This window comes from Trachypithecus francoisi, unplaced genomic scaffold (genome assembly GCF_009764315.1).
Source record: "Trachypithecus francoisi isolate TF-2019V2 unplaced genomic scaffold, Tfra_2.0 Lachesis_group5, whole genome shotgun sequence".
NCBI classification, from domain to species: domain Eukaryota; kingdom Metazoa; phylum Chordata; class Mammalia; order Primates; family Cercopithecidae; genus Trachypithecus; species Trachypithecus francoisi.
Window position 1 is genome coordinate 113,755,033 of NW_022681470.1, and position 27,036 is coordinate 113,782,068.

The 27,036-nt window shown below is 38.7% G+C and overlaps 1 protein-coding gene across 1 annotated transcript in view; it reads left to right on the forward strand.

The window, feature by feature from the left end:
* The window catches only part of LOC117074206 (calcium-binding mitochondrial carrier protein SCaMC-1), a 55,927-nt gene extending 33,466 nt beyond the window's left edge, over positions 1 to 22,461 (forward strand). The window contains exons 4-10 of the mRNA XM_033195403.1: positions 316 to 427; positions 2,702 to 2,860; positions 5,218 to 5,370; positions 9,210 to 9,317; positions 13,858 to 14,025; positions 18,074 to 18,224; positions 20,425 to 22,461. Coding sequence (XP_033051294.1) covers positions 316 to 427; positions 2,702 to 2,860; positions 5,218 to 5,370; positions 9,210 to 9,317; positions 13,858 to 14,025; positions 18,074 to 18,224; positions 20,425 to 20,609 — 1,036 coding nt within the window. The 3' untranslated portion in view covers positions 20,610 to 22,461. The remainder of the gene's footprint in view (positions 1 to 315; positions 428 to 2,701; positions 2,861 to 5,217; positions 5,371 to 9,209; positions 9,318 to 13,857; positions 14,026 to 18,073; positions 18,225 to 20,424) is intronic.
* Positions 22,462 to 27,036: the final 4,575 nt, after the last annotated feature.

Here is a 27,036-nt window from a genome sequence, read left to right on the forward strand (position 1 = left end):
ACCACCTTTCAATATTTTATCTTTCAGTTTTTGTGTTTTGTAGCTCATTGGCAGAGTTTGACAGAGTGCTGAAAGTAGTCTTTGGCGAGCTGGCTGTAATTTTGGGACCCATTTTTATCTAGATAATTAAAACTATCTAACAGGACCATAAAATGCTTGCTGCCATTTCCAACAACCTATATTTGTGGATGGGGTTTTTTAATTTAATAAGAATATTATGTTAGAAAAGGAACTGTCATTCTGTAAAGTGGCCAGTATTGTTAGTTTTATTTATCAATTTAGTTTTGTTCTTTGATCTTTTTTTTTAAATTTCAGCATTGATGCTGATGGGACAATGACAGTGGACTGGAATGAATGGAGAGACTACTTCTTATTTAATCCTGTTACAGACATTGAGGAAATTATCCGTTTCTGGAAACATTCTACAGTAAGTATATTTTATGTATTTATACTTATTTGGAGCTATAAACCATAGGTACAGTTATCAACCAAGAACACTCTGTAACACTTATGGACCAGGATACCTGAGTCCCAGTAGCTTCTTAACCTGTAGAGTTCTATTTATTCTATTAGGCATAGATTTATAGAGTTATTTAAAAAAAACAAAAAACAAAAAAACTAAGACTGCATAAATGTCCATTCTGAAAACTTGGAAGAAGTACCACCTTGATGAATAAGCTGTCTAGCTTTTATCGGCATTTAAGTATTCTGCCATAGGGAAGTGTACAAGTTGTAGCCTTTTACTTTTTTTTTTTTTTTTTTGAGACGGAGTCTCACTCTGTGGCCCAGGTTGGTGCAGTGGAGCCATCTCAGTTCACTGCAAGCTCCGCCTCCCGGGTTCATGCCATTCTCCTGCCTCAGCCTCCCGAGTAGCTGGGATTACAGGCGCCCGCCACCTCGCCCGGCTAGTTTTTGTATTTTTTAGTAGAGACGGGGTTTCACCATGTTAGCCAGGATGGTCTCGATCTCCTGACCTCGTGATCCACCCATCTCGGCCTCCCAAAGTGCTGGGATTACAGGCGTATTGGCCAAATAATCTCAGCACCTCATGGTTGCTAAGGATCTGTGTCCTTGTTTGGTCAGATTGCCTAGATTTATCTCTGGCTTAAGGCACTTACAATATTCATTAAAGGTTATAGAATCTTTTTGCTTCATCTGCTTAGCATTTCATACCAGTTTGTTTTCCACAAAACTTTCAAATTTTGATTGTTTCATTAATATTATGCATACTGATGTAAACCAAGTTCTATTATTATGTAATCTGCTCCTGAAACCATTGGGAACTCTCTGGAGGTTTTTGTTTTTGTTTTTTTTTTGAGACTTAGTCTCACTCTGCTGCCCAGGCTGGAGTGCAGTGGTGCGATCTCGGCTCACTGCAACCTCCGCCTCTTGGGTTCACGCCATTCTACTGCCTCAGCCTCCCAAGTAGCTGGGACTACAGGTGCCCACCACCACGCCCGGGTAATTTTTTGTATTTTTAGTACAGACGGAGTTTCAGCATGTTAGCCAGGATGGTCTCTATTGCCTGACCTTGTAATCCGCCCGCCTCGGCCTCCCAAAGGGTTGGGATTACAGGCGGCGCCACCACGCCCAGCCTTTTTCTTTTTTCTTAATGGGATTGTCTTCTATGCACTTAAGATTTTACTAAATTAAATATGCATTAAATGAAGTCAGGAGTTCACATTGCCACTAGTAACAATGCCTAAGCTTACATAAAGCATTTTAAAATTGTTGGCGATTAGTGCCTTCTCAGCTATGAGTATAAAATAATATACTAGTAGTTCAGTTGCCTAGATAAATTTTACACTATGTGAAGTTTTATTTACATAATTCTTACTGTATTTTTTAAGGTAGTTGGTAACAGTTGAGACTACAATCGTATCTCCATTTTATTGATGGTAAAATGAAGGAAGAGAGGGTTACTACCATAGGATAGTAGGATAGCTCCTTCCCCTTGCACTCTTGCTTGTAAAAAAAATTTTATGCCAAAACAATTTAGATAATAGAATTGTAAAAATATTATTGTAGAGTTGTTTCTCTCAAGCTATAGTAATGTAGAATAGGTTGAAGGGGTGATGATTTGAAACAATACCTCTCCATTAGCTAAATTTTATATGGAATCTATTGCATGTTTTAAGTGACAAGTCAGATTTATAAAAATATTTTTATAAACAGTAGAAAATGAGTTTAGGGGTATTCACATACACAGTTTTAATTTTTATTTACATATTTAAAACATCATGGTATAAAGTGTAATGTGGATATAAATTTGAGATAAAGGAAGTATTGTTTAAGAACTGATGAACTAATTTCTTAAAAGATGTCATCACCAATTGGTTTTCTAGCCTTATGAAAAGTGGTTGCAGTAAAAAAGATGGACTATACCTGATAAAATGCTGCCCTTTCATTCTAACCTAGACCTAGAGAAGAAAAGATACCGTGAATCTGTGATGAAAGAAAGTTGTAACTGTTGGTTTTGTATATTTGTAATTACTGTTTATTTTCATTTCTTGTGAACTGATACTGTACATTGTTCATTGTGAATAGAAGACATAATCTTTATGCTCATATTGGTTTAGTATAAATTCTAGGGAGTGAAGTTCATATTAACAGTAAAATAACATACGATTCTCTCTAAAACAGAAACGTCTTCTGGGATTATATATTTTTAACTAAGGGGATCTTTTTTTCATTTTAATAGGGAATTGACATAGGGGATAGCTTAACTATTCCAGATGAATTCACAGAAGATGAAAAAAAATCCGGACAATGGTGGAGGCAGCTTTTGGCAGGAGGCATTGCTGGTGCCGTCTCTCGAACAAGCACTGCCCCTTTGGACCGTCTGAAAATCATGATGCAGGTGAACTTTATTATCGTGTGTCCAGGTTTGCCCTAAATATTCTGAAACAGTGAGAAATGTGGTGCTTTGAAAAAGAAGTTTTAAAATTTCTCAGTAATAATCTTTTATACCCTAAAAAATAAATCTGTTTTGTTGCTGTTAACTCTGAATTCAGTCCATGTAAGTATGGCAGTGTACCAAACCTTAGATTGTTAGTACGTGTATGTAATGAACTTTTAATCTTTGGCATTCTATGACTATTCAAACGTTTAATTTAAATAATATCGCTAGCTATTCTTGTAGGATTCTCCTTATTTATAGTTTCCTTCCTTTTTATATACTTTATCAAAAGTAAAGTATTTCTGAAATCTAGAATCTTAGACCAGCAATGTAATTTTAAAAATTATTCTGAAGCTGAGGTTAGCAGAAAAAGATCTGGCTTTATAGACTGATTTTGTTATTTACTAGCAGTGTAGCATTGGGCTGGCCAGAGTGGAAAGAGGGAAAGGAAAATAATTAATATGTATTTGCTTATTGTGGTAAGCCAGTTAATGCTTGCAGCAGCCCAGTGAAGTAGGTATTTTATCATTTTTCCAGGGGGAATCTGAGGCCCAGAGAATTAACTTTTCCTTTACCACAAATGAGAGGGGGAATGGAGTATCTTTGCCTCCAGTGCTCTTGGTTCTCATGCTGCATGAAACCTCTGTGGTCTCATTTTCCTTCATTCTGGGATGGGGATAAGAATATCTAACAAGAATGGTTGTGAGAATCAAACAATATCAGGTATGTGAAAATGTCTGGTACACTGGAATAACCTATTGGAACATAGTAGTAGTTTACAAAATATTTTTAAAACTTTGTTATACTTATGGTCAGCAGTTTTTACATTTGTCCATAGATTTCTGGACAAAAAGGTTTCTGACAGTATTTTAAGCTAGCATTCCTTCAGAATGTACCCAAATCCCAAAATTTATTTAGGGGCAAAGCTAATGCTTTCAAGGAAAAGGAGAGGGGATTGGTGTGTGTTTTTCTTTAGGAATAGTAGTAACTTGACTTTTAGAGAACTTGAATAAGCATTTATTTTTTCCTTTGTCCTATTTTATTGTGAAGTTTATTATTTAAAATAAAATGGATTTCTCTGGAATTTAGTTTCTGCAAATGTGAGGAGTTTCCGAAGTCAACCTTCAGGTTCAATACTTCTCTAGAAATACTCACATAACTTACTGAAAGCTTATTATCCCTGGTTATGGTTTATTACAGGGAAAAGATAACGGATGAAAATCAGTCAAGTAAAGAAGCTCATAGGGCAGAGCTTCTGTTCTCCTCTCCCTGTGGAATCTCCATGTCTTACTTTCCTGGCACTGTTGTGTGACACTAGGCACGGAATATTGCAGACCAACCAGGGAAGCTCACCTGAGCCTTTGGTGTGCAGAGTTCTTATTGGGCCCCGTTTTCATACTGGCCACATGGCTGGCCTTCAGAATTCACCCCCTTCTGTGAGTGCGTGTGTGTGCGTGTGTGTGTGTGTGTGTCTGTTTAGTGGTAATCACCCCTTTTATGTGAGCTGAAACAATCAGAAGAATGCCTGATTTGTTTAATTATTTTTGGTGTATTGGATTTAATCAGTTTTTTCTGTAGGTGGTCATAAGGTATAGTATTTTTAAATGACTACCACATCTGTAGTATAAACCAAGTCATTTATCAGTATTCACAGGATGGGTACATGTTGTAATGAATTTATTTGCTAGAGAGGCCTCAAATGCCAAAGAAGGTACAATTTTTATTTTTGGTTTCAGGCTGTATGCGTTCCAGTGTTTGTAACCCTGATATACACAATATCCAAACCATTTCAGACCCATTTACAGTTCATGTGTGTACTACTTCGTGAGGACAGGGAGTAAGATACTACTTGTAAGATACTACTCCCTGTCCTCAAGAATATAAACAGTATTACTTGCAGTATATATGATATAATATAATAATATAATATTATTACCTGCAGTATACTTTTTTATTTCTCTTTAACTGAGCTTGTTCATGTTTCAAAGAGTGTTCCATTGCCTGATACATAATTTAGTTAATATTATCTTACGAAGGTTGTTCATAATTTTAATATTCTTCTTGTCTTCTCTCTCTGTTTTCTCACACCGAAGATACCAATTATTCTTAGTTTTAGAGTCAGAGACAGGCGTCTAAAATCATGGCAATACTCCCTCCCATCATTATGTATAATTTATTTTTTCAACCCCTCTATATTTTATTTTCAAATATATCTTCTTACATTTAGAAACAGTATTGAAAAAGATTGTGTGGTTGCTTTAGAAAAAGTAACAGTAATATGCCACCAGCATTTTATATCATTCTGCTTTTATTTTTAGGTTCATGGCTCAAAATCAGACAAAATGAACATATTTGGTGGCTTTCGACAGATGGTAAAAGAGGGAGGGATCCGCTCCCTTTGGAGGGGAAATGGTACAAACGTCATCAAAATTGCTCCTGAGACAGCTGTTAAGTTCTGGGCATATGAACAGGTAATTTTTATCACCTATGGAATTTATTAACAAAGAGGAGTTAGTAAATGGATTCAATAAAGGTTAATGTATAATGCTTTTGGGATTCTTGTTTTAATACACAATAATCTTTCACGTATACTCCATATCATTTATAGATTAGACTAAATAAAATCAGAGATTTCTCATGACCAAGTTAGGGGATTCTTAATTCATCATATTATTTATAAAGAAAGTTTTTTTTTCTAAGTAGTTCTTAAAGGAAGGGTAGAATTTTAGTTTATTCATTCTAAATTCTGAGCAGAAGCAGCACACTAACGTAAGTTTTATGGAAATATCACAATCTAACCTGTGGAAGGAAAACTTACAAGTTGAAGTCCTTTGTGTAATTTGACATTGCTGTAAAATTGAGCTGAGTTTGGAGTGACAGCTCCATGAAGGCAGGGGCATGGCTTCTTCCCCATGTACTCCAGCACCTAGACAGAGCTTGGGATGTGATAAGTGCCAAGTGAGTGTTGAATGAATGAATGACTGAACAAAGGCATTTACCTCTGAATCACTTCTCTGTTGACTTTTGTTAACTTGAATTTTTTGAGCTATTGCTTCAGCCTAACTCAATGTAAAGGGGAAGTACAGAGGTAAGTTTTAGAGTTTGGGTTCTCTTTGTGGTCATTGGCAGAACTGTCTAGTTGAGCAGCCACAGATTACTTTTTCCATTATTTATTCCATTGTTGTTTATCAAGGACTGTAAGGGCCTTGAAATTCAACTCCCCACCCCCATAGTTTTTGTATTATGTAGATTTTAGATTATTCTGGAGAGTGTTTTGTTCTTGAGCAACAGAATACTCTTGAGAAGATTATGGTATCCTTTTTCTTTGCCTGGGAAATAGAGAAGCAAAAAAAAAAAAAAAAAAAAATTTAAAGAGAATCTAGTCTCCAGGATATTAATGAGAACGTATCCTTGGGAAGGTTGTTTTCCTTATGTGAAGGTTTGAAGATTCAAATCATGATTATTAAGGGCTAATGTTTGAGATACCCGTAGGTTATTCTGACTTCATACTTGGATTTTATGATAGGAAAGCCAGAGCCTAAAATAAACAAATACTCAGTGCAGTTATTTCAGTATGCAAGAAGTTTAGTATTTTTGAAAGTCCATTGCCGGGCGCGGTGGCTCAAGCCTGTAATCCCAGCACTTTGGGAGGCCGAGACGGGCGAATCACGAGGTCAGGAGATGGAGACCATCCTGGCTAACACGGTGAAACCCCATCTGTACTAAAAATGCAAAAAACTAGCCGGGCGAGATGGCGGGCGCCTGTAGTCCCAGCTACTCTGGAGGCTGAGGCACGAGAATGGCGTAAACCCGGGAGGCGGAGCTTGCAGTGAGCTGAGATCCGGCCACTGCACTCCAGCCCGGGCGACAGAGCAAGACTCCGTCTCAAAAAAAAAAAAAAGAAAGTCCATGGGTATTACAAACAAATATGCATATTTTACTTTATGTCGTTTGTCAGATTCTTACCTTGGATACCACCAGCAGGCATCCTCTGCTTCTGTCCACCCAAGCTCCTTCCTAAGACCTCTTTATAGTATTGTGATTTCTGCACACTAACTTTCTTAGACATCAAGAGAAAGCTGTCTACACAGTGTGGTGTAGTGTTCTTATGGGCTCTGGGCCTATGGTGCCGCTTTCTCCTGTCCTGCTGAAGGTCCATTCATCCCTCGGGGCTCTCTAAAAGCCACCTTCCTGTGAGAAGCATATCCTAATCATCTCAACCAAAACCAGTTCCTCCCCTGTCTCGCCTCCCTCGAGTGCTGAATTGCAGAATATCCCATTTTTCATTGGATGATGGAAAATCCATTGTTTTCTCAGTGGGTTCTAAATTACTTCAGGGTAAATAGGCTGTATATATTCTCAAATTTCCCAGAGTATGTAACTAGCTCACTTTTAGTTTCAGATAGGTTTTGTTCATTGAATAGCTAGTACTTTAGGAAACTAAGAAAAAGATCTTTTCAACCTGGTGTGTAGCTCTGTCAAACACATCATCAGTTTGGGGTAAAGCTGTGTTCTCTGTGGGTTGTCATTACCATAGTAGTGTCATTGTATCATTGACAGGGTGGTAGTGTGGGATAGTGTTCTCATGGTTTCAGCTGCCATCTCTGTACTGACTGCGTTCCACTCCATTATCTTTCTCTTTATCTCAACACCGTAGATCTACCTGTGTACTGTGTGTTTCAGCATCTCTGCTTGCATGTCCTAGGAGTGCCTCACACTCAACATATCCACCATGCACGTCATCTTTCTGCTACTCCCTGTCTCCTGACCCTGCTTCAGCAACGCACACACACCCTTCCTCTTTCTATATGTCATAGGGTGGGGAATGTCCTTTAGTACCTTACTCAGGAGTTAGTTCCTCCGGGAATGCTTCTGTTTTAATTTCTTTTTGTTACAGCACTTTCACACTGAATTCTGATGTTCTCTGCACTTATCTTCTTGGTGAGACTGTGAGCTTCCTTAGGCAGTGGCTACTTGTATTCCTAGCACCTTGCCCAGTGCCAGGAAACTCTTACTAAGTGAATGAAAAGACAGAACTGCCAGACTGGAATTTGAGCTCAATTTGCCTCAATCTCAAGCCATTAAGATGAAGGGGAGCTGGGCGTGGTGGCTCATGCCTCTAATCCCAGCACTTTGAGAGGTAGTTTGCTTGAGCCCAGGAGTTCAAGACCAGCCTGGGCAACATGGCAAAACCCCATTTCTACAAAAAATATAAAAATTAGTTGGGCTTGGGGGTGTGTGCCTGTGCTCTGGAGGCTGAGGTGGGAGGATCACTTGAGCTCGAGAGACAGAGGTTGCAGTGAGCTGAGATCACACCATTGCAGTCTAGCCTGGGTTCCAGCCCAGGTCTGCCTGACTCTCAATCCCATGATATTAATATCCTGGCCAGTCACTATTTTGGCTGTTTTGGGGTCATATTTCCACCCTTGGTCCAGTTAGCTATGTTGGGTCACTTTAGTACTGATAGCCAGGGAGATGCTGGGCTTGATAGGTTAGTATAATTCTATGTATTACCTGCAAAAACTGTTTTTATAAATTGTTGTGTTAATATTTGTTTGTCACCTATTTATTCGTTTTATTTGCACTGGTGAAAATAAACTCATCTTTTAAAAACTGTGGGGAAACTATCCAAACACTGTGAAAACTTGATTAACCTTGTATTTTCTGTACATCTGGGGAAGAATGCTGTTATGCTGTTTCAGCAAAGGAACAACTTGGTCCAACCTGGGAGACATCTGTGTTCTGTAGAAATCTGACTTGAAAACCACTGTCCAGTAACTGTGTGTAGTAGCATTTAGGCCTTGCTCTTCTGCTACGTATTACTAATGCAGTATATACATTTCGAGACACATCATCCCATTTGTCAATTTATTGATTTCTAGGAGCCGATTTGTATTCTAGGATTGTCTAGTTGGCTTGGGCTGCCATAAAATACCACAGAGTGTGTGGAATCAACAGAGGAAATTCATTTCTCACAGTTTCGGAGGCTAGAATGCCTAAGATCAAGGGCCAAGCCAGTTTGATTTCTAGTGAGATTCTCTTCCCAGCTTGTAGACAGCTGGTGTGTGCTCACATGGTCTTTTCTTGGTGCACATGTGAGGGGAGAGAGAGAGAGAGTGAGCCCCCTGGTGTCTGCTCTTATAAGAACACTGATCCTTTCATAAGGGCCCCATCCTCATAACCCTAATCTAGAAGCCTCATCTCCTAATACCATCACATGGGAGGTTAGGGCTTCAACATATGAGTTTGGTGGGGGTGCAGCTCAGTCCACGGCAGGTAGTAATGTGCATTTTAAAACTTATTTATACAGTACAAGAAGTTACTTACTGAAGAAGGACAAAAGATTGGAACATTTGAGAGATTTATTTCTGGTTCCATGGCTGGAGCAACTGCACAGACTTTTATATATCCAATGGAGGTGAGTACCATTGTGAAGTCTGACTGTGTGATGGTGTTTGTGTTGGTTGTCTGTTGCTCTCTAACAAGTTATTCCAAAATCAACAGTTTAAAACAAGTATTTATCATCGCGGAGTTTCTGTGGGTCAGGAATCTGGAAGCAGCTTAGCTGGGTGCCTCTGGCTCAGGGTTTTTCACAGCCCATAGTCAAGATAGTAGTCAGTGCTGCAGTCACCTTGAGGCTTGGCTGGGGGTGGATTCCAAGCTCATTCGTGTGGTTGCTGCCAGGCCTCACTGGCTATGGGCTGGAAACATCAGTTCCTTACCACATGAGCTTTTCTGTAGACTGCCTGAGTATCCTCAAAACACAGTAGCTGGCTTCCCTATGGTCAGTGATCCAACAGAAAGAGAGTGCCCAAGACGAAAGCTGTTATCTTTTGCCTTTTCTGCTGTATTCCATTGATCATACAGACTAACCCTGGTAGAGTGTGGGAGGGGGTGATATAATGATGTGAATACCAGGAGACAGATATCATTGGGGGTCACATTAGAGGCTGGCTGCCACTGTGTTGGTGAGAAATATAATTCTCACTCCTGTCCAAAGAGTTTCCGTGTGATAAATTTAATAATAGAATCTCAGGATTTGATTATATGGTGGTATCCTAATTAGACATCCTTTCATTATTGCGTAGGTTGGCAAAACACAGACCTACGGGCTGTTTTATACAGCCCTTGAGCTAAGAATGCTTTTTTACATTTTTAAAAAATGTGCAACACAGGATAAAGTGAGAAAGATCTAAAATCGACATGCTAAAATCACAATTAAAAGAACTAGAGAAGCAAGAGCAAACAAATTCAAAAGATAGCAGAAGACAAGAAATAACTAAGATCAGAGCAGAACTGAAGGAGATAGAGACATGAAAAACCCTTCAAAAAATCAATTAATCCAGGAGCTGGTTTTATGAAAAGATTAACAAAATAGATAGACCACTAGCCAAAATAATAAAGAAGAAAAGAGAGGAGAATTAAATGGACACAATAAAAATGATAAAGGGGACATCACCACTGATCCCATGGAAATACAAACTAATGTCAGAGGATACTATAAACACCTCTATGCAAATAAACTAGAAAATCTAGAAGAAATGGATAAATTCCTGGACACATACACCCTCCCAAGACTAAACCAGAAAGAAGCAGAATCCCTGCATAGACCAATAACATGTTCTGAAATTGAGGCAGTAATTAATAGCCTACGAACCAAAAAGAGCCCAGGACCAGACACATTCACAGCCGAATTCTACCAGAGGTACAAAGAGGAGCTGATACCATTCCTTCTGAAATTATTCCAAACAATAGAAAAAGAGGGACTCCTCTCTAACTTATTTTATGAGGGCAGCATCATTCTGATACCAAAACCTGGCAGAGACACAACCAAAAAAGAAATTTTCAGGCCAATATCCCTGATGAATATCAATGTGAAAATCCTCAATAAAATACCAGCAAACTGAATTCAGCAGCACATCAAAAAGCTTATTCACCACTATCAAGTCAGCTTCATCCCTGGGATGCAAGGATGGTTCAACATGCAAATCAATATAACAGAATTCATAATAAACAGAACCAGTGACATTGATTATCTCAATAGATGCAAAAGGGCCTTCAATAAAATTCAACACCCCTTCATGCTAAAAACTCTCAATAAACTAGGTGTTGATGGAATGTATAACAAAATAATGAGAGCTATTTATGACAGACCCACAGCCAATATCATACTGAATGGGCAAAAGCTGGAAGCATTCCCTTTGAAAACTGGCACAAGGCAAGGATGCCTTCTCTCACTACTCCTATTCAACATAGTATTGGAAGTTCTGGCCAGGGCAATGAGGCAGGAGAAAGAAATAGGAAGAGAGAAAGTCAAATTGTCTCTCTTTGCAGATGACATAATTGTATATTTAGAAAACCTCCTCATCTCAGCCCCAAATCTCCTTAAGCCAATAAGCAACTTCAAGCAAAGTCTCAGGGTACAGAATCAATGTGCAAAAATAACAAGCATTCCTATACACCAGTGATAGACAAACAGCCAAATCACAAGTGAACTACCATTCACAATTGCTACAAAGAGAATAAAATACCTTGTAATACAACTTACAAGGGATGTGAAGCACCTGTTCAAGGAGAACTACAAACCACTGCTCAAGGAAATAAGAGAGGACACAAACAAATGGAAAAACATTCCATGCTCATGGATAGGAAGAATCAATATCATGAAAATGGCCATACTGCCCAAAGTCGTTTATAGATTCAATGATATCCCCATCAAGCTAACATTGACTTTCTTCACAGAATTAGAAAAAACTACTTTAAATTTTATATGAAACCAGAAAAGAGCCCATATAGCCAAGACAATCATAAGCAGAAAGAACGAAGCTGGAGGCATCACACTACCTGACTTCAAGCATACTACAAGGCTACAGTAACCAAAACAACATGGTACTGGGACCAAAACAGATATATAGACCAATGGAACAGAACAGAGGCCTCAGAAATAATGTCACACATCTACAACCATCTGATCTTTGACAAAAACAATAGGGAAAGGATTCCTTATTTAATAAATGGTGTTGGGAAAACTGGCTAGCTATATGCAGAAAACTGAAACTGGACCCCTTCCTTACACCTTATACAAAAATTAACTCAAGATGGATTAAAGTCTTAAACATAAGACCTAAAACTATAAAAACCCTAGAAGAAAACCTAGGCAATACCATTCAGGACATAGGCATGGATAAAGACTTTTTGACTAAATCACAAAAAGCAATGGCAACAAAAGCCAAAGTTGACAAATGGGATCTAATTAAACTAAAGATCTTGTGCACAGCAAAAGAAACTATCATCAGAGTGAACCGGCAACCTACAGAATGGAAGAAAAATTTTGCAATCTATCCATCTGACAGAGGGCTAATATCCAGAATCTATAAGGAACTTAAACAAATTTACAAGAAAAAAACACCCCCATCAGAAAGTGGGTGAAGGATATGAACAGACACTTCTCATAAGAAGACCTCTATGCAGCCAACAAACATATGAGAAAAGGCTCATCATCCCTGGTTGTTAGATAAATGCAAATCAAAACCACAATGACATACCATCTCACACCAGTTAGTTAAAAAGTCAGGAAACAACAGATGCTGGCAAAGATGGGGAGAAATAGGAATGCTTTTACACTGTTGGTGGGAGTGTAAATTAGTTCAACCATTGTGGAAGACAGTGTGGTGATTCCTCAAGGATCTAGAACCAGAAATACCATTTGACCCAGCAATCCCATTACTGGTTATATATTCAAAGGATCATAAATTATTCTACTGTAAAGACATGTGCACACGTATGTTTATTGCAGCACTATTCACGATAGCAAAGACTTGGAACCAACCCAAATGCCCATAAGTGATACGCTAGATAAAGAAAATGTGGTACATATACACCATGGAATACTATGCAGCTGTAAAAAAAGGATGAGTTCATGGCCTTTGTAGGGACATGGATGAGGCTGGAAGCCATCATTCTCAGCAAACTAACAGGAACAGAAATCCAAACACCACAAGTACTCACAACTGGGAGTTGAACAATGAGAACACCTGGACACAGGGAAGGGAACATCACTCACTGGGGCCTGTTGGGAGTGGGGGCCTAGGGAAGGGATAGTGTTAGGAGAAATACCTAATGTAGATGATGGGTTGATGGGTGCAGCAAACCACCATGGCACATGTATACCTATGTAACAAGCCTGCATGTTCTGCACATGTATCCCAGATCTTAAAGTATAATTTTTAGAAAGCAGGTAAAAACAAAAGAAAAAGAATATACAACTGAGACCTAATATTTTAGGCTTGCAATGACACATATTTTACTATTTAGTCTTTACAGGAAAAGTTTTCCAACTACTGCTTTATAGCAAGAAATAATATTGTAGATGTGGAATTTATTGATATAGCAGAGGGTTTTTTAGTAACTGATAAGACTTAAGCAAGATAAATACAATTTTCACAGATATGTGGTATGCATGCTAATATAGCTTTTTTCAAGCACCTTAATATGATTGTTTATATTACTCCACACACCTCTCAAAAAAAATCTTAATACCTATTTTTCCCCTTATATCCTCCATATCAATTAATAGTATCACCTTCCCAACTCCCCACTGCCCCACCCTGTGTTCCAAGCTAGAAACACTGGGGTTATCCTTTATACTGCCATTTCCCTCACCTTCCAGACGCAGGTGGTCACTGGTCAGTTTTGTTAAGGCATCAACACATTATCTTGCCTCCGTTTCCTTGGTCACTTCCTTCACCAGATCCTCCTTGCAGTAAACGGGTCTCTCTGGCTGTGGTCTTAGCCCCTCAATAGAGGTAATACATGAAGGAGAATGTATCAACAAACTGTACAGTCTTTTGAGTGACAATATGTGCTAGGTATTTGATCCGTGTAAAATTACTTCATTTGAATTCCGTGATGATAGAGTTAATAGGAACAATAATATTCTGTTTTTTTTTTATATCCAGGTTATGAAAACCAGGCTGGCTGTAGGCAAAACTGGGCAATACTCTGGAATATATGATTGTGCCAAGAAGATTTTGAAACATGAAGGCTTGGGAGCTTTTTACAAAGGTTATGTTCCCAATTTATTAGGTATCATACCTTATGCAGGCATAGATCTTGCTGTGTATGAGGTGAGTTTATAGAAATCTTTTGAATCTGAAAATGCAGTTAAATAGCTCTTGTTAGAATTGAACTTTATGTGAAGTAGACATATACCATAAAACAGTTTGTGACCAGAAGTAAATTCAAGTATATGTTATTTGAACTTTCAAGTAACTTGAGTGTGAATGTACATAGGACCACTTTTGTATTAGATTTTCTTGGGAATTGCTTTTATTAATGAAGAGTAGACTCAAAGTTAGGTATAGTTGTTCGCCTTAAAAGGTGGTTGTAGAGATTGTTTTCAGGGAAGACAAAAAAAGCAAATAAATTCCTTTGTTTTGGATTTGCAAAAATCTAACATTAAGCTAAGTGATTAATGTGACTAACATGAGTAAATACAGTTTCATTTCTTGTACTGAAGAATACAAATCTTGGATCAACCCTGTAATCTAAATCATTTAATAATTTATGAATCTCACAAACATTTATTGAGCACACACTATACAAACCTCTGGGTTAGACACTGGATCTGGGGATTCAAAGGACTCAGTGTGTGCCTTGAAGAAACTGAAGGTCTGGTGGGGGAGAAAAACAAACAACTAAAACCCAGTGTGGTTAGCTTTGCTGCGGTAGACATGAGCCAGGGTGCATGTTAGGATGGGACCTAAGCTACAGCATAGAGGACGAATATAATGTGTAATGAAAAGAAGACTGGACTTTTTTTTTTAAGAGCTTTATTGAGATTTACTTCATATTCCTTACATTTCACTTATTTGAAGTATACAAGCAAATCGTTTTTGGCCTCTTACATATTTTTTTTTTTTTTGAGACGGAGTCTCGCTCTGTTGCCCGGGCTGGAGTGCAGTGGCGTGAACTCGGCTCACTGCAAGCTCCGCCTCCCGGGTTCACACCGTTCCGAGTAATATTCCGTTATGTGTATATACCACATTTTGTTTAGTCCTTCATCTGTTGAAGAACATTTGGATTGTTTCTACTTTTTCAATATTGTGAATAATGCTGCAGTGAACATTGGCATCTGTGTATCTGTTCGAATCTATGCCTTCAATTCCTTTGGGTATATATCTTGGTTCCAGTTTTTCCACGTCCTTACTAACACTTAATTTCCATTTTAGAAAAACTTTTTTTATTATAGCCATCCTCTTAGATGTGAGGTGGTATCATGGTTTAGGACTTTACTTTTTGTGCTGAGTTTTTAAAAAAATTATGATTAAAAACATAAAATAAAGTTTACAATTTTAACCATTTTTAGATATATGGTACAGTAAGTATTAGCTGTTTGTGGTTTGTTGTGCAACAGATCTGTAGAATTTTTTCACCTAGCAAAACTTAAACTCTATAGTCATTAAACAACAGCTCCCAGTTTCCCCTTCACCCCAGCGCTGTGTAACCTACTTTCTCGTTTTATGAGTTTGACTACATTAAATACCTTGTATAAGTGAAATCATGTGGTATTTCTGTTTCTGTGACTGGCTTATTTCACGTAACATAATTTCCTCAAGATTCATCCATGTGATAGCAATAGCATATGACAGGATTTTTTTTTTGTTTTTGAGGTTGAAAAATATTTCATTGGGTATATATATCACATTTTCTTTATTTACTTGTTGATGGACATTTGGGTTGTTTCTACATCTTGGCTATTGTGAATAGTGCTGCAGTGAACATGGTTGTGCAAATATTTCTTCAAGATACTGTTTTCAGTTCTTTTGACATATACTCAGAAGTGGAATTTCTGGGTCAGATGGTAATTCTATTTTTAAGTTTTTGAGGAACCTCCATGTCATTTTCCACAGTGACTAGACCTTTTCGTTTTTTAACATTTCTATCAATGTACACCAAGATTCCAATTTGTCCACGTCCTCCCCAATACCATTAAGTGGGGTTGTGAAGTCTCCTACTATTAGTGTGTTGCTGTTTATTCCTCCCTTCAGTTCTATAAATGTTTGCTTCATATATGTAAGAATTTAATATTCGGTCCATATATAGTTATAATTATTATTTCTTCCTGGTAACGTGACCCATTTATCATGATGTAATGTCCATCTTTGTCTCTTGTGACAGTTTGTCTTAAAGTCTATTTTGTCAGATGTAATTATGGCCCACCCTGCTCTCTTTGGGTTCCCGTTTTTATGGAATATCTTTTTCCATCCTTTCACTTTCAGCTTATGTGTGTCCTTAGATCTAAAGTGAGTCTCATAGATAAGGTATAGTTGATTCTCTATGTGTTATTCACTCAGCAATTTGTATCTTTTAATTGGGGGATTTAATCCATTTACATTTAAAGCAGTTAGTGATAGGGAAGGATTTACTGTTGTCATTTGGCTAGCTGCCTTTTGTCTTTGTCCTGTAGCTTTTTTGCCTTTCCTTTCCTCTCTTCCTGGCTTCTTTTGTGTTTTGTTGATTTTTTTTTTTTGTAGTGATATGTTTTAATTCCCTTCTCATTTCCCTTTGTGTGCATTCTATAGATGCTATTTTTGTGGTTACCATTGCAGCTACATAAAACATACTAAAGTTATAGCAACTTATTTTAAACTGTTTACAACCTAACTTCAGTGGTATAGAAAACTCTGTTTCTTTATATCGTTCACCTCCTCCCCACCAACTTTATGTCTTTTGATATTGTACATCCTTAACATAGATTTATAGTTACTTTTTATGCTTTTCTTCTTTAAATTCTGTTTAAATTTTGTTTTTGAAATATATTTTAAAGTTATTTATATACCTTCATTACAACACTATAGGATTTTATAATATTCTAAATATTGACCTTTACCATAGAGTTTCATGTTTTCATATGGTTTTGTGTTGTTATTTATCATCCTTTTGTTTCTCCTTTTATCCTTTCTTTTAGGGCCGGTCTAGTTGTGATAAGCTATATCAGCTTTTGTTTGTCAGGGACAGCCTTAATTTCTCCTTTTTTGAAGGACAGTTTTGCCCATACAATATTTTTGTCTGGCAGTTTTTTTAAGTTTCAAAACATAGAATATAACATTCCATTTCCTTCTAACCTGCAAGATTTCCATTGAGAAATGCACTCAATGGATTTTTTAATCCATTGAGATAATTTTTTAATCCTGTAGGATTTAAAATTTTTAGTCTTACAGGATTAAAAAAATTAAACTAGTTATATAACAATTAACATGTATTTTATATTTAAAATAGCTTATGTTTAAAAAGTTGATTATCATATATATTTTATGCAGTTTCTCCTAATTATTGCCTTCTAATGAAATACAGAGATCTAGAGTAATAGGGGATAAAGTATGGCCTTTTGATCAGCACGCCTGGTTCTGAGTCCTTCTTTAAAAACTCTGGGCCTGGTGTGGTGGCTCACGCCTATAGTCTCAGCACTTTGGGAGGCCGAGGTGGGCGGATCACCTGAGGTCAGGAGTTTGAGATCAGCCTGGCCAACATGGTGAAACCCCGTCTCTACTAACAGTACCAAGACTAGCTGGGTGTGGTGGTGAACGCCTGTAATCCAAGCTACTCAGGAGGCTGAGGCAGAAGAGTCGCTTGAACCTGGGAGGCAGAGGTTGCAGTGAGCTGAGATTGGGCCACTGCACTACAGCCTGGGTGACAAGAGTGAGACTCCATCTCAAAAAAACAAACAAACAGAAACTCCGCTGAGATGAATTTTCCTCATTTCAGAATAAATCAGAATAAGATCAGAATAATAGATTTATGTCAGAGTTTTTGTAAGGCCCAAATGAAATATATGTAAAGTGTAAAATGAGATACAATTAGTAGAATTATATTATTTTATTAATACTCACCATAAGAGGTGTTCTTTAGATCCTGCAGCGTTTGGTATGCAGTTCACGTTTGTTTAGAAGAATGTGAGTAACCAGTGCAAAGCTCATGTGTTCTGCATCCCTAGTGGCCTCCCACCTCTCCACAGAGCCACTGCCTCCTACAGTGCCTGCAGCTTCTACAAATGCATGGCCCCGTCCTGCAGAAATGGGGCTTGTCATGAGGCTGAGAATAGCTGTGAAAATGTTTTCATTGAGTGAAGTTGTAGAGTTCGTTAATTATTTTTCTTCTTTATTTCTCTGGCAGCTCTTGAAGTCCTATTGGCTGGATAATTTTGCAAAAGACTCTGTAAACCCTGGAGTCATGGTGTTGCTGGGATGTGGTGCCTTATCCAGCACCTGTGGTCAGCTGGCCAGCTACCCATTGGCTTTGGTGAGAACTCGCATGCAGGCTCAAGGTGAATTTTTGATTACAGAACCACACCGATAAAAGTGCTGCACCAGTAATATGCTTTTAGAACTCCAAGTTCTACTAAGATGCAGAGTGTAGTTTTAAGATGGTATTTCTCAACCTTTTTTCATTATTGCCTCCTTAAGGAATCTTTTCAGAAATTCTTTTTCTGAATGCTCCCTCGTCATGAAATTTTTATGTGACTGAAGCATTGCATATGTACTGTATGCATACATATGCCTTATACATAAACAGAGTAAGATTTCTTTGACTGTGTTACATGCACATTTTAAGATTATAAGCTTTGGTATCTGATGGATTTGGGTTCATATCCTTGCCTCAGACTTCTTGGGGTTTTTAATGGGAATGAAAATTGTGCAGTGTTGTAAGAATTAACAACAATATAAATAAAGCATCTTGGATTTGTTAAATTCTTGGTAAACGGTGGCTGAAGTCAGTTTTTAGTGTTGTGTGGACCCTACAAGTTTTGATCTGTGATTCCTCCTCACTGTGACACTGTCTCCATGGCTGGCTTTGATTACACTGCACCGTCCTGGTTGTTCTGCCAGCCCATTGATAACTGTTACCATTTGCTTGCTTTTATTGCTATCCCAACTCTATTAAAGTATGCATTCAAATGCCTTTCTTTTCTCTTTGATGTTTTCCCTGGTCAGTCTTATCCATTGTTTTCTTAAGTAGTACACCTTGGGCATCTACAGCCCCATTCCCAACCTCCCTTCCAAGTGCCAGCCACAGCAGCCCCAGCCAAGCAGTCAGTCATTAATTGGCAAATACTCCCTGAGCCATTGTCCCATTCTAGACACTGCCAGATGCTAGGGGTAGAGCAGTCAACAAGCAGATGTGGCCCCGCCAGTGTAGAGTAGAGAAGACGTATGTCCAGCAAGTAAACAACCTGGTTAAACCAACTCCCCTTTTGTTAGGGGAGCACGGAGCAAGGAGCTATAACCTAACTTGGGAGCTGCAGAATACTGTCAGTGAAGCTGAGACTAGAAAGATGAGTGGGCACAGGCCAGTGGAGTGGGAGCAGAAAACATTCCAGCTGAGGGAAAGCACGTGTGAAGACACTGAGGCAGGCACCAACATGGCGTATTGGAGGAGCTGAGAGACAGTCATGGCTGTAGAGAAAAACACAAAGTAGTGAACTACACGTTTCTTGTGTATTCTCTCATTTCACCATCATAACCATCTTGGGGATGGGAATGCTAATATTATCCCCATTTTTCAGATGAGCAGCTGGGGCAGAGAGAAATTAAGTAACTCCCACAAGATTCTACCTGTGGTAAATAGTGGGATTGGAAATCAGACACATGCAGTCTGATTCCAACCCTCCTGTCTGCCAGCTCCAATCCAGACCTTTGCATGGCTGATATGGCTGATAGATTGTCTGTGGCTGGTAGATTGTCATTTCTGACCTCAAAGTCTGATCATTTTACATCTGTTTAGACATCTTTGCAACCTTTCAGTATCAGTTCCAAAGTTCTTAGTGGGAATTTCAAAGCCTTTAATAATCTGGCCCCACTTTATTCACCATCTGTGTAATAACCACATACAACAATCAGCTGCATCTCCATAGCGCATGGTGCTCCTCCCGTTGTCTGGGTTGTGCCAGCAACACTGGATTTCACTTTCTCTTGTTGCTTGTTGAGGTCATTTCCAAGGCCCAGGTCCTTGTGCTTTCCCCAAGCTTCCCAGAGCTTCTTCCATACTCCTCTTACATCCTGAGATTTAACTATTCTCTCTTCAGTGATTGTCTGGTAAGAAGGAGACAGCAGCAGTGTGGGGTGGTGGAAAGTATACCAGCTTTGGAGTCAGACCATTGGATCTCAGCCCTAACATTTTCTACTTAGGATTTTTAGGACAAATTTCTCCATCTTTCTAAGCCTCCAGTTGCTCACTTATAAAATTTGTATAATATTTATCTTGCAGGATTGGTATGGAAGGTAATTAACCCAGTATTTACAACATAGTAATTAATAAATAGCTATTATTACCATCATTTTTATAGTTAGGACACACACTGTTAGGTGCTATACAAAGAGGATAATAAAAGGGATATTGTCTTGGGCTCCTTGGAATAAATGTTATCCTTTTACCGTATTCTAGAATATCATTCTGAATCATAATTGTTTGTTGTAATAATAATGAAACATGCTTGAATATTAAATTGCTCTCTTTTTTTTTTTTAGCTATGTTAGAAGGCTCCCCACAGCTGAACATGGTTGGCCTCTTTCGACGAATCATTTCCAAAGAAGGAATACCAGGACTTTACAGAGGCATCACCCCAAACTTCATGAAGGTGCTCCCTGCTGTAGGCATCAGTTATGTGGTTTATGAAAATATGAAGCAAACTTTAGGAGTAACCCAGAAATGATGTTGCATTTTTTGCTTTAGGGTGATAATTGGAACTTTCAACCATCCCTGGAGTGACTTTTTCTCCTGGAATTGAAACAAGTCTATGGCAAAAGAAGCTGCATTTTTTTCACAATAGGGAAGACGATAACAATGGTCACTTCAAACTTTTGGGCTCAATTATATGTACACAGAAATGTTAAAAATCATAGTTTTAATGTGTTTTGAAAAGGCCACACAATTATACTTTGTCTTTTCTTAATAATCCTGCAAATCTCTGCCCTGAATCTGAAATCTGAAAATGTACTTGCTTGAACAAAATTTGTTTTGTGTGGTAGAGTTATAAATCATTAATCTTTATTTTGGGTGGTTCATGTTTATGCCAGTTCCTTTCTACTTAAATGTCTTGTTTTATATATTTTGAATGTCTTTATAGATTTCTTTAAATTTTCTTATAGAAGAACCATTAATAGAAAATCATTACATTTAAAATATGCCTTACAGCAAAAGCATCCAAAGAAGTGTAGGGTTTATGTCCTTATTTTTCTCTCAGGTGAACAGGAGTGAACACAGTGGTAGAATTTCTAAAGAGAAGTGATGAAATTATATTTATTTCAGTGGGCACTTTTCCATTTTACATGTACCATTATTTGGTTCCTGGAGTTATACACTAATTTTCAGTGTATTACTGTTAAATTATCAACACAAGACAACTTATTTGAAAGATTCTGTTTATTCTGCCATTGCTTTGAAAAGCAGCAAGAAATGAAATCCTTTGACTTGTATCAGCTTCTGAAGAGCATCTTTGTTTTCCTTTGTCCTTTGTTTCCTACATTTTGAATCAGATTCCATTTTAGTCAGGAAGACTTCTTGGGACCATTCTTAGTAACCTGAAATTTCTTTTTTAATTGCATGAAGTGGGTTGATCGTGAGCAAATGACGTGCTTATTTCTCCCTCACTGTTGAATATCTTTGAACTTGCTGTTCTCAATTTGGGCAACACAAAGGTGAGAGATACATATTAATAGTAGTATGTGTTACTCTTATACATTAGATACCTATATTTAAATGAAAGGCCCAATTTATAAACATATGCATTCATATTTTCTCTTGCCCCAAGTTTTAGGAACATGTTATGATATAGGAGACTTAAATTATAATAATGAGAGCATTTTTTTTTTTATTTTACTAAAACCATTTTTGTAGTCAACTATTTTTTCTTATTTATGTGATTAGAACATAGAAAAATATTTACTAGTTGAAGTTATTATCAGTTTTTAATTTAGTTCTTAAACTCATTTGACTTCTAATAATTTGTTATAAATTGCCAGCATTTTAATGAAAATCTAATGATGTAATAAGCATTTTCTTTATTTGAACCTACCTCTTTTATTTTCTGAACCAAAGAGAAAGATGGACTGGTGTTTGTGAAACATTTTTAAAAATGTAATTTCATTTATATTAGTTATGTTTGATAAATATCTTAGTATTTTTATAATGTGATAAGCCTGGGATTCTACTTTAAGGGTTATTTGTACTTTTGAGTAATATATAAAGTGACAATATTAAGGTACATGATCAGCTCTTTCTAATTTTACTCATAAAAATTATGGAAATGAGTAATTTTGCTAACTTTTGAAATTTCAAACTTCTGGAAAATATGAAAATATTCATTGTTCATTATGAATTTAAATTGTTCCCTATGTAACATTTGTAAGGTATGAATGTGATTTGTCTGTACATCTTGTATCTTTTCCAAAAAATGATTCTGTATCTTTTGGATAAAAGCCGAGAGTTGAAGATAGTATATTTCTGGCAGTACTGAATATTTACTTACAGTTTCTATCAAAAATATATATTTGTTTCTAAAATTACTTGTCTTCCAGTTTTTATTTTTTTAGAGAAAATTCTTAAGTCTCAGTTTCCTAATTAAAAAAAAAAATTATAAATAAAGCAAAAAGTGTGTCCTACAGCTTAGCCAGCTTAGATGTTTGGCACCAGTTTGAATCATGCTTTTTACATCTGGCTCCATGTAGTCTTTCCAAACATTTTGGCCCTTCCTGAGCAGTCTTTGTAGATATTGTCTGTGTGATGCATTTTGACACAAGATGGTATTTTTTGTGATATCAAAATTCCACATTTACCAACTAGAGTTACAGCCCTGGGGTTCACAGTAGCAAGGGGGACCCAGAGCTACAGGATTGGCCTGGCTCATCTTGCCGTGGAGTATCAGTTTGTCTTGAAATTGTGGGGAAAAAATTCTAAGTTGAATTTACTGATAAGTAATTTTTAAAAATTTTATAATACAGGTTACAAATGCAAAATTTGACTTAAAAATTAAAATATAAGACTGCAGAGAAATTCTGCATTTCAACTCCAGTACTACCCAGGCTTCAGAAATAACTTATCAGTTATTTCTGTAAGCTTCTCGCTTACCTGACTACCTGACAGGTAAGATGGCTGTGGCAGACACTGGCAGTTCCCTGCCCACATACCTGTCCCTATCCACAGCTGCACAGGGCAGCTCTGTGTGCAATTGCCAGCATCTGCTTCTCTGTTCTCAGGGAACCTTTGTTAGAAAAATGCTGCCATATTTGTTTCTTGCCTATTAGCCTTGTCTCCCAGTCAAGAGAATAAATGTATGCAAGCAGAGATTGTACTTTACAGTGTTTTGACTTTGAGCTTGACATTAGGTTGCATTTGTAAAAGTGTGGCATGGCTTCCTCATCCCCCAATAGGAACTTTGCCAGCCCTTTTCTTCTTGTGGAATGTCCTTTTTTGAGAAGAGCACCAAAGGAGTAACAATATTACGGAGGGAGCAACCCTCCTTTGCCACATCCTCTCACTGGGAGACACGTGGAGCAGTCTGAAGTCATTTAGGCCACTCTCTGGGAGAGCATGTCCTATGATGTTCTCCCAGCCCAGCCCCTTCCACTGTGCTCAAGTTCAAGCTGACCAGCTCTCTGATCACAGTGTAAATGAAGATGATTGTCAGTGGGCCCCAGAGCCCTATACCCAGACACTCAGCCACAGCCACTAACCCCAGGCCACTTCAGCATTTATTTACCAGCATTCACTCACTCATTTGTTCTTGCAGTGAGCATTTATTAGGCACCTGTTATGGCTTGGCTTTATCCCCATCCAAATCTCATTTTGCATTGTAATATCGGGGGAGGAACTGGTGGGAAGTGAATGAATTATGGGGGTGGGTCTTTCCTGCACTGTTCTCATGATAGTGATTGAGTCTCATGAGATCTGATGGTTTTAAAAACAGGAGTTTCCCTGCACAAACTCTCTCTCTCTTTTCCTGCTGCCATCCATGTAAGATGTGACTTGCTCCTCCTTGCCTTCCACCATGATTATGAGGCTTCCCCAGCTACATGGAACTGTAAGTCCAATTACACCTTTTTTTGTAAATTGCTCAGTCTTGGGTATGTCTTTATCAGCAGTGTGAAAATGGACTAATACACTAAATTGGTAACCGTAGAATGGGGCGTTGCTGAAAAGATACCTGAAACTGTGGAAGTAACTTTGAAACTGGGTAACAGGCAGAGATTGGAACAGATTGGAGGGCTCAGAAGAAGGCAAGAAAATGTGGGAAAGTTTCGAACTTCCTAGACACTTGTTGAATGGCTTTGCCTAAAATACTGATAGCAATATGAACAATAAAATCCAGGCTGAGGTGATTTAGGATGGAGATGAGGAACTTCTTGGGAACTGGAGCAAAGGTGACTCTTGTTATGTTTTAGCAAACAGACTGGGGACATTTTGCCCCTGCCCTAGAGATTTGTGGAACTTTAAACTTCAGAGAGAGAATTTAGGGTATCTGGCAAAGAAATTTCTAAGCAGCAGAGCTTGTAAGAGGTGACTTGGGTACTGTTAAAGGCATTCAGTTTTATAAGGGAAGCAGAGCATAAAAGTTTGGAAAATTTATAGTCTGACTATGAGACAGAAAAGAAAAACGCATTTTCTGGGGAGAAATTCAAACTGGCTGTAGAAATTTGCATAGGTAGCAAGGAGCAGTTAATGTTAATCCCCAAGACCATGGAGAAAATGTCTCCAGACCATGTCAGAGACTTTCATGGTAGCCCTCCCATCACAGCCCCGGAGGCCCAGGAGCAAAAAGTGGTTTTGTGGGCCAGGTCCAGGGTCCCTGTGCTATGTGCAGCCTAGGGACTTTGTGCCCTGTGTCCTAGCTGTGGCTGAAAAGAGTCAATGCTTGGGCTGTGGCTTCAGAGGGTGGAATCCCAAGCCTTGGCAGCTTCCATGTGGTGTCGAGCCTGTGGGTGCAAAGATGTCAAGCACTGAGGTTTGAGAACCTTCACTTAGATTTCAGAAGATGTATGGAAACACCTGGATGCCCAGGCAAGAATTTACTGGAGGGGCTGGACCCTCATGGAGAACCTCTGCTAGGGTGGTGTAGAAGGGAAACGTGGGGTTGGAGCCTCCGCACAGAGTCCCTACTAGGGCACTGCCCATTGGAGCTGTGAGAAGAGGGCCATCGTCCTCCAGACCCCAGAATGGTAGATCTACAGACAACTTGCACTGTGTGCCTGCAAAAGCTGCAGACACTCAACACCAGCCTATGAAAGCAACTGGGAGAAAGGCTGTACCCTGCAAAGCCACAGGGGCAAAAGTGCCCAACATCAAGGGAACCCACCGCTTGCATCAGTGTAACCTGGATGTGAGACCTGGAGTCAAAGGAGATCATTTTGGAGCTTTAAAATTTGACTGCCCTGCTGGATTTCAGACTTGCATGGGCTCTGTACCTCCTTGTTTTTGGCCAATTTCTCCCATTTGGAATGACTATTTACCCAATACCTGTACCCCCATTGTATCTAGGAAGTAACTGCTTGATTTTGATTTTACAGGCTTATAGGTGGAAGGGACTTGCTTTGTCTCATATGAGACTTTGGACTGTGGACTTCTGGGTTAATGATGAAATGAGTTAAGACTTTGGGGTACTGTTGGAGGCATGACTGGTTTTGAAATGTGAGGACATGAGATTTGGAGTGCCAGGGTGGAATGACATGGTTTGGCTGTGTCCCCACCAAAATCTCAACTTGAATTTTATCTCCCAGAATTCCCACATGTTGTGGGAGGTACTCAGGAGGAGGTAATTGAATCATGGGAGCTGGTCTTTCCTATGCTATTCTCATGATAGTGAATAAGTCTCACGAGATCTGATGGGTTTATCAAGGGTTTCCACTTTTGATTCTTCCTCATTTTCTCTTGCCACTGCCATATAAGAAGTACCTTTCACCTCCCGCCATGATTTTGAGGCCTCCTCTGCTATGTGGAACTGTAAGTCCAATGAAACCTCTTTTTCTTCTCTGTCTCAGGTATGTCTATCAGCGCAAAAATGGACTAATAAGGCACCCAATGTGGACTGAGGTCACAACATGGAACAGAAGACTCAGTACTTCTTGTCTAGTGGGGAGAGACAGACGATAAACTCTTAATAAGTAAAATATGTAGTGTGTCAGATGGTGCTAAGTGCAGAAGGGAGAGCTGGGGCTGTGGCCAGGGCTGCAATTTTACAGAGATAGATAGAGAAGGCCTTATTGAGGAGGTGCTGTTTGAAGGTGGTGCAGGAATGTGCTATACTGAGTCTGGGAAGAGCATGCAGGCACCAGAGGGAAGCAGGTGCAGTGGCCGCAGGAGGGAGGAAACTGCAGGAGGCCCTGTGGCTGCAGCGGAGGAAGCCCAGGGAGGCAGCCATCCAGGAAGCAGAGGGGACTCTGAGGGAGTCACATCATCATGCATTTCTCCATTTCTTGCTTTCTAGTGCTGCAATAGCAGCAGTTTCTTGAGGGTGCTCCCTAAATAAGATTCAAATGTCTCTCCTCAGGGGGTGGAGGACACTTGGGGTAGTATCATTGGAAATGATGGAAAATGCCTCAGTTTCTAGGAAGATTCATGTCCATCACAGGCAGAATAGCTTACTGCTACCTGGACACGTGGGCCCATTCCCTGGGTAGAATGTCTATTGGCTTCTGTGTGCCTCTCCTCCTCTAGGGAGAATTGTAATTTTTAAAAAGAGAATTAACTTAGAAACCTTAAAATCTTTCTAGATATTTTCCAAGAATTACAGAGGATTTTAATCTTAGCAAACTAACAAGGCTACCACTATCCTCACTTTCTTCTCTGATCGCCTTGTACCTGCCCAGGGTTGGTTGGTTTATTTGTTTTTAATTTACACAAGTTTGACAATGTTGGAAACAATCCTTTTATTGGATTTTGTTTTGTGTTCATTGATACTGTCCTGTTTTAAATTAACTTCCACAAAGTCAGGATAACCATAACAAACAAGTGATTTGTATTTTGTTACCCCGGAAAGACAGGCTGGTTTGTCCAGGGATTTTAAAGCTTTCTAGAGTACCCTTCGAACCTAAGCTTATCACACACTCCCTGTTTTCCCTAGTCAGCATGAGTTTACACTCATCTCA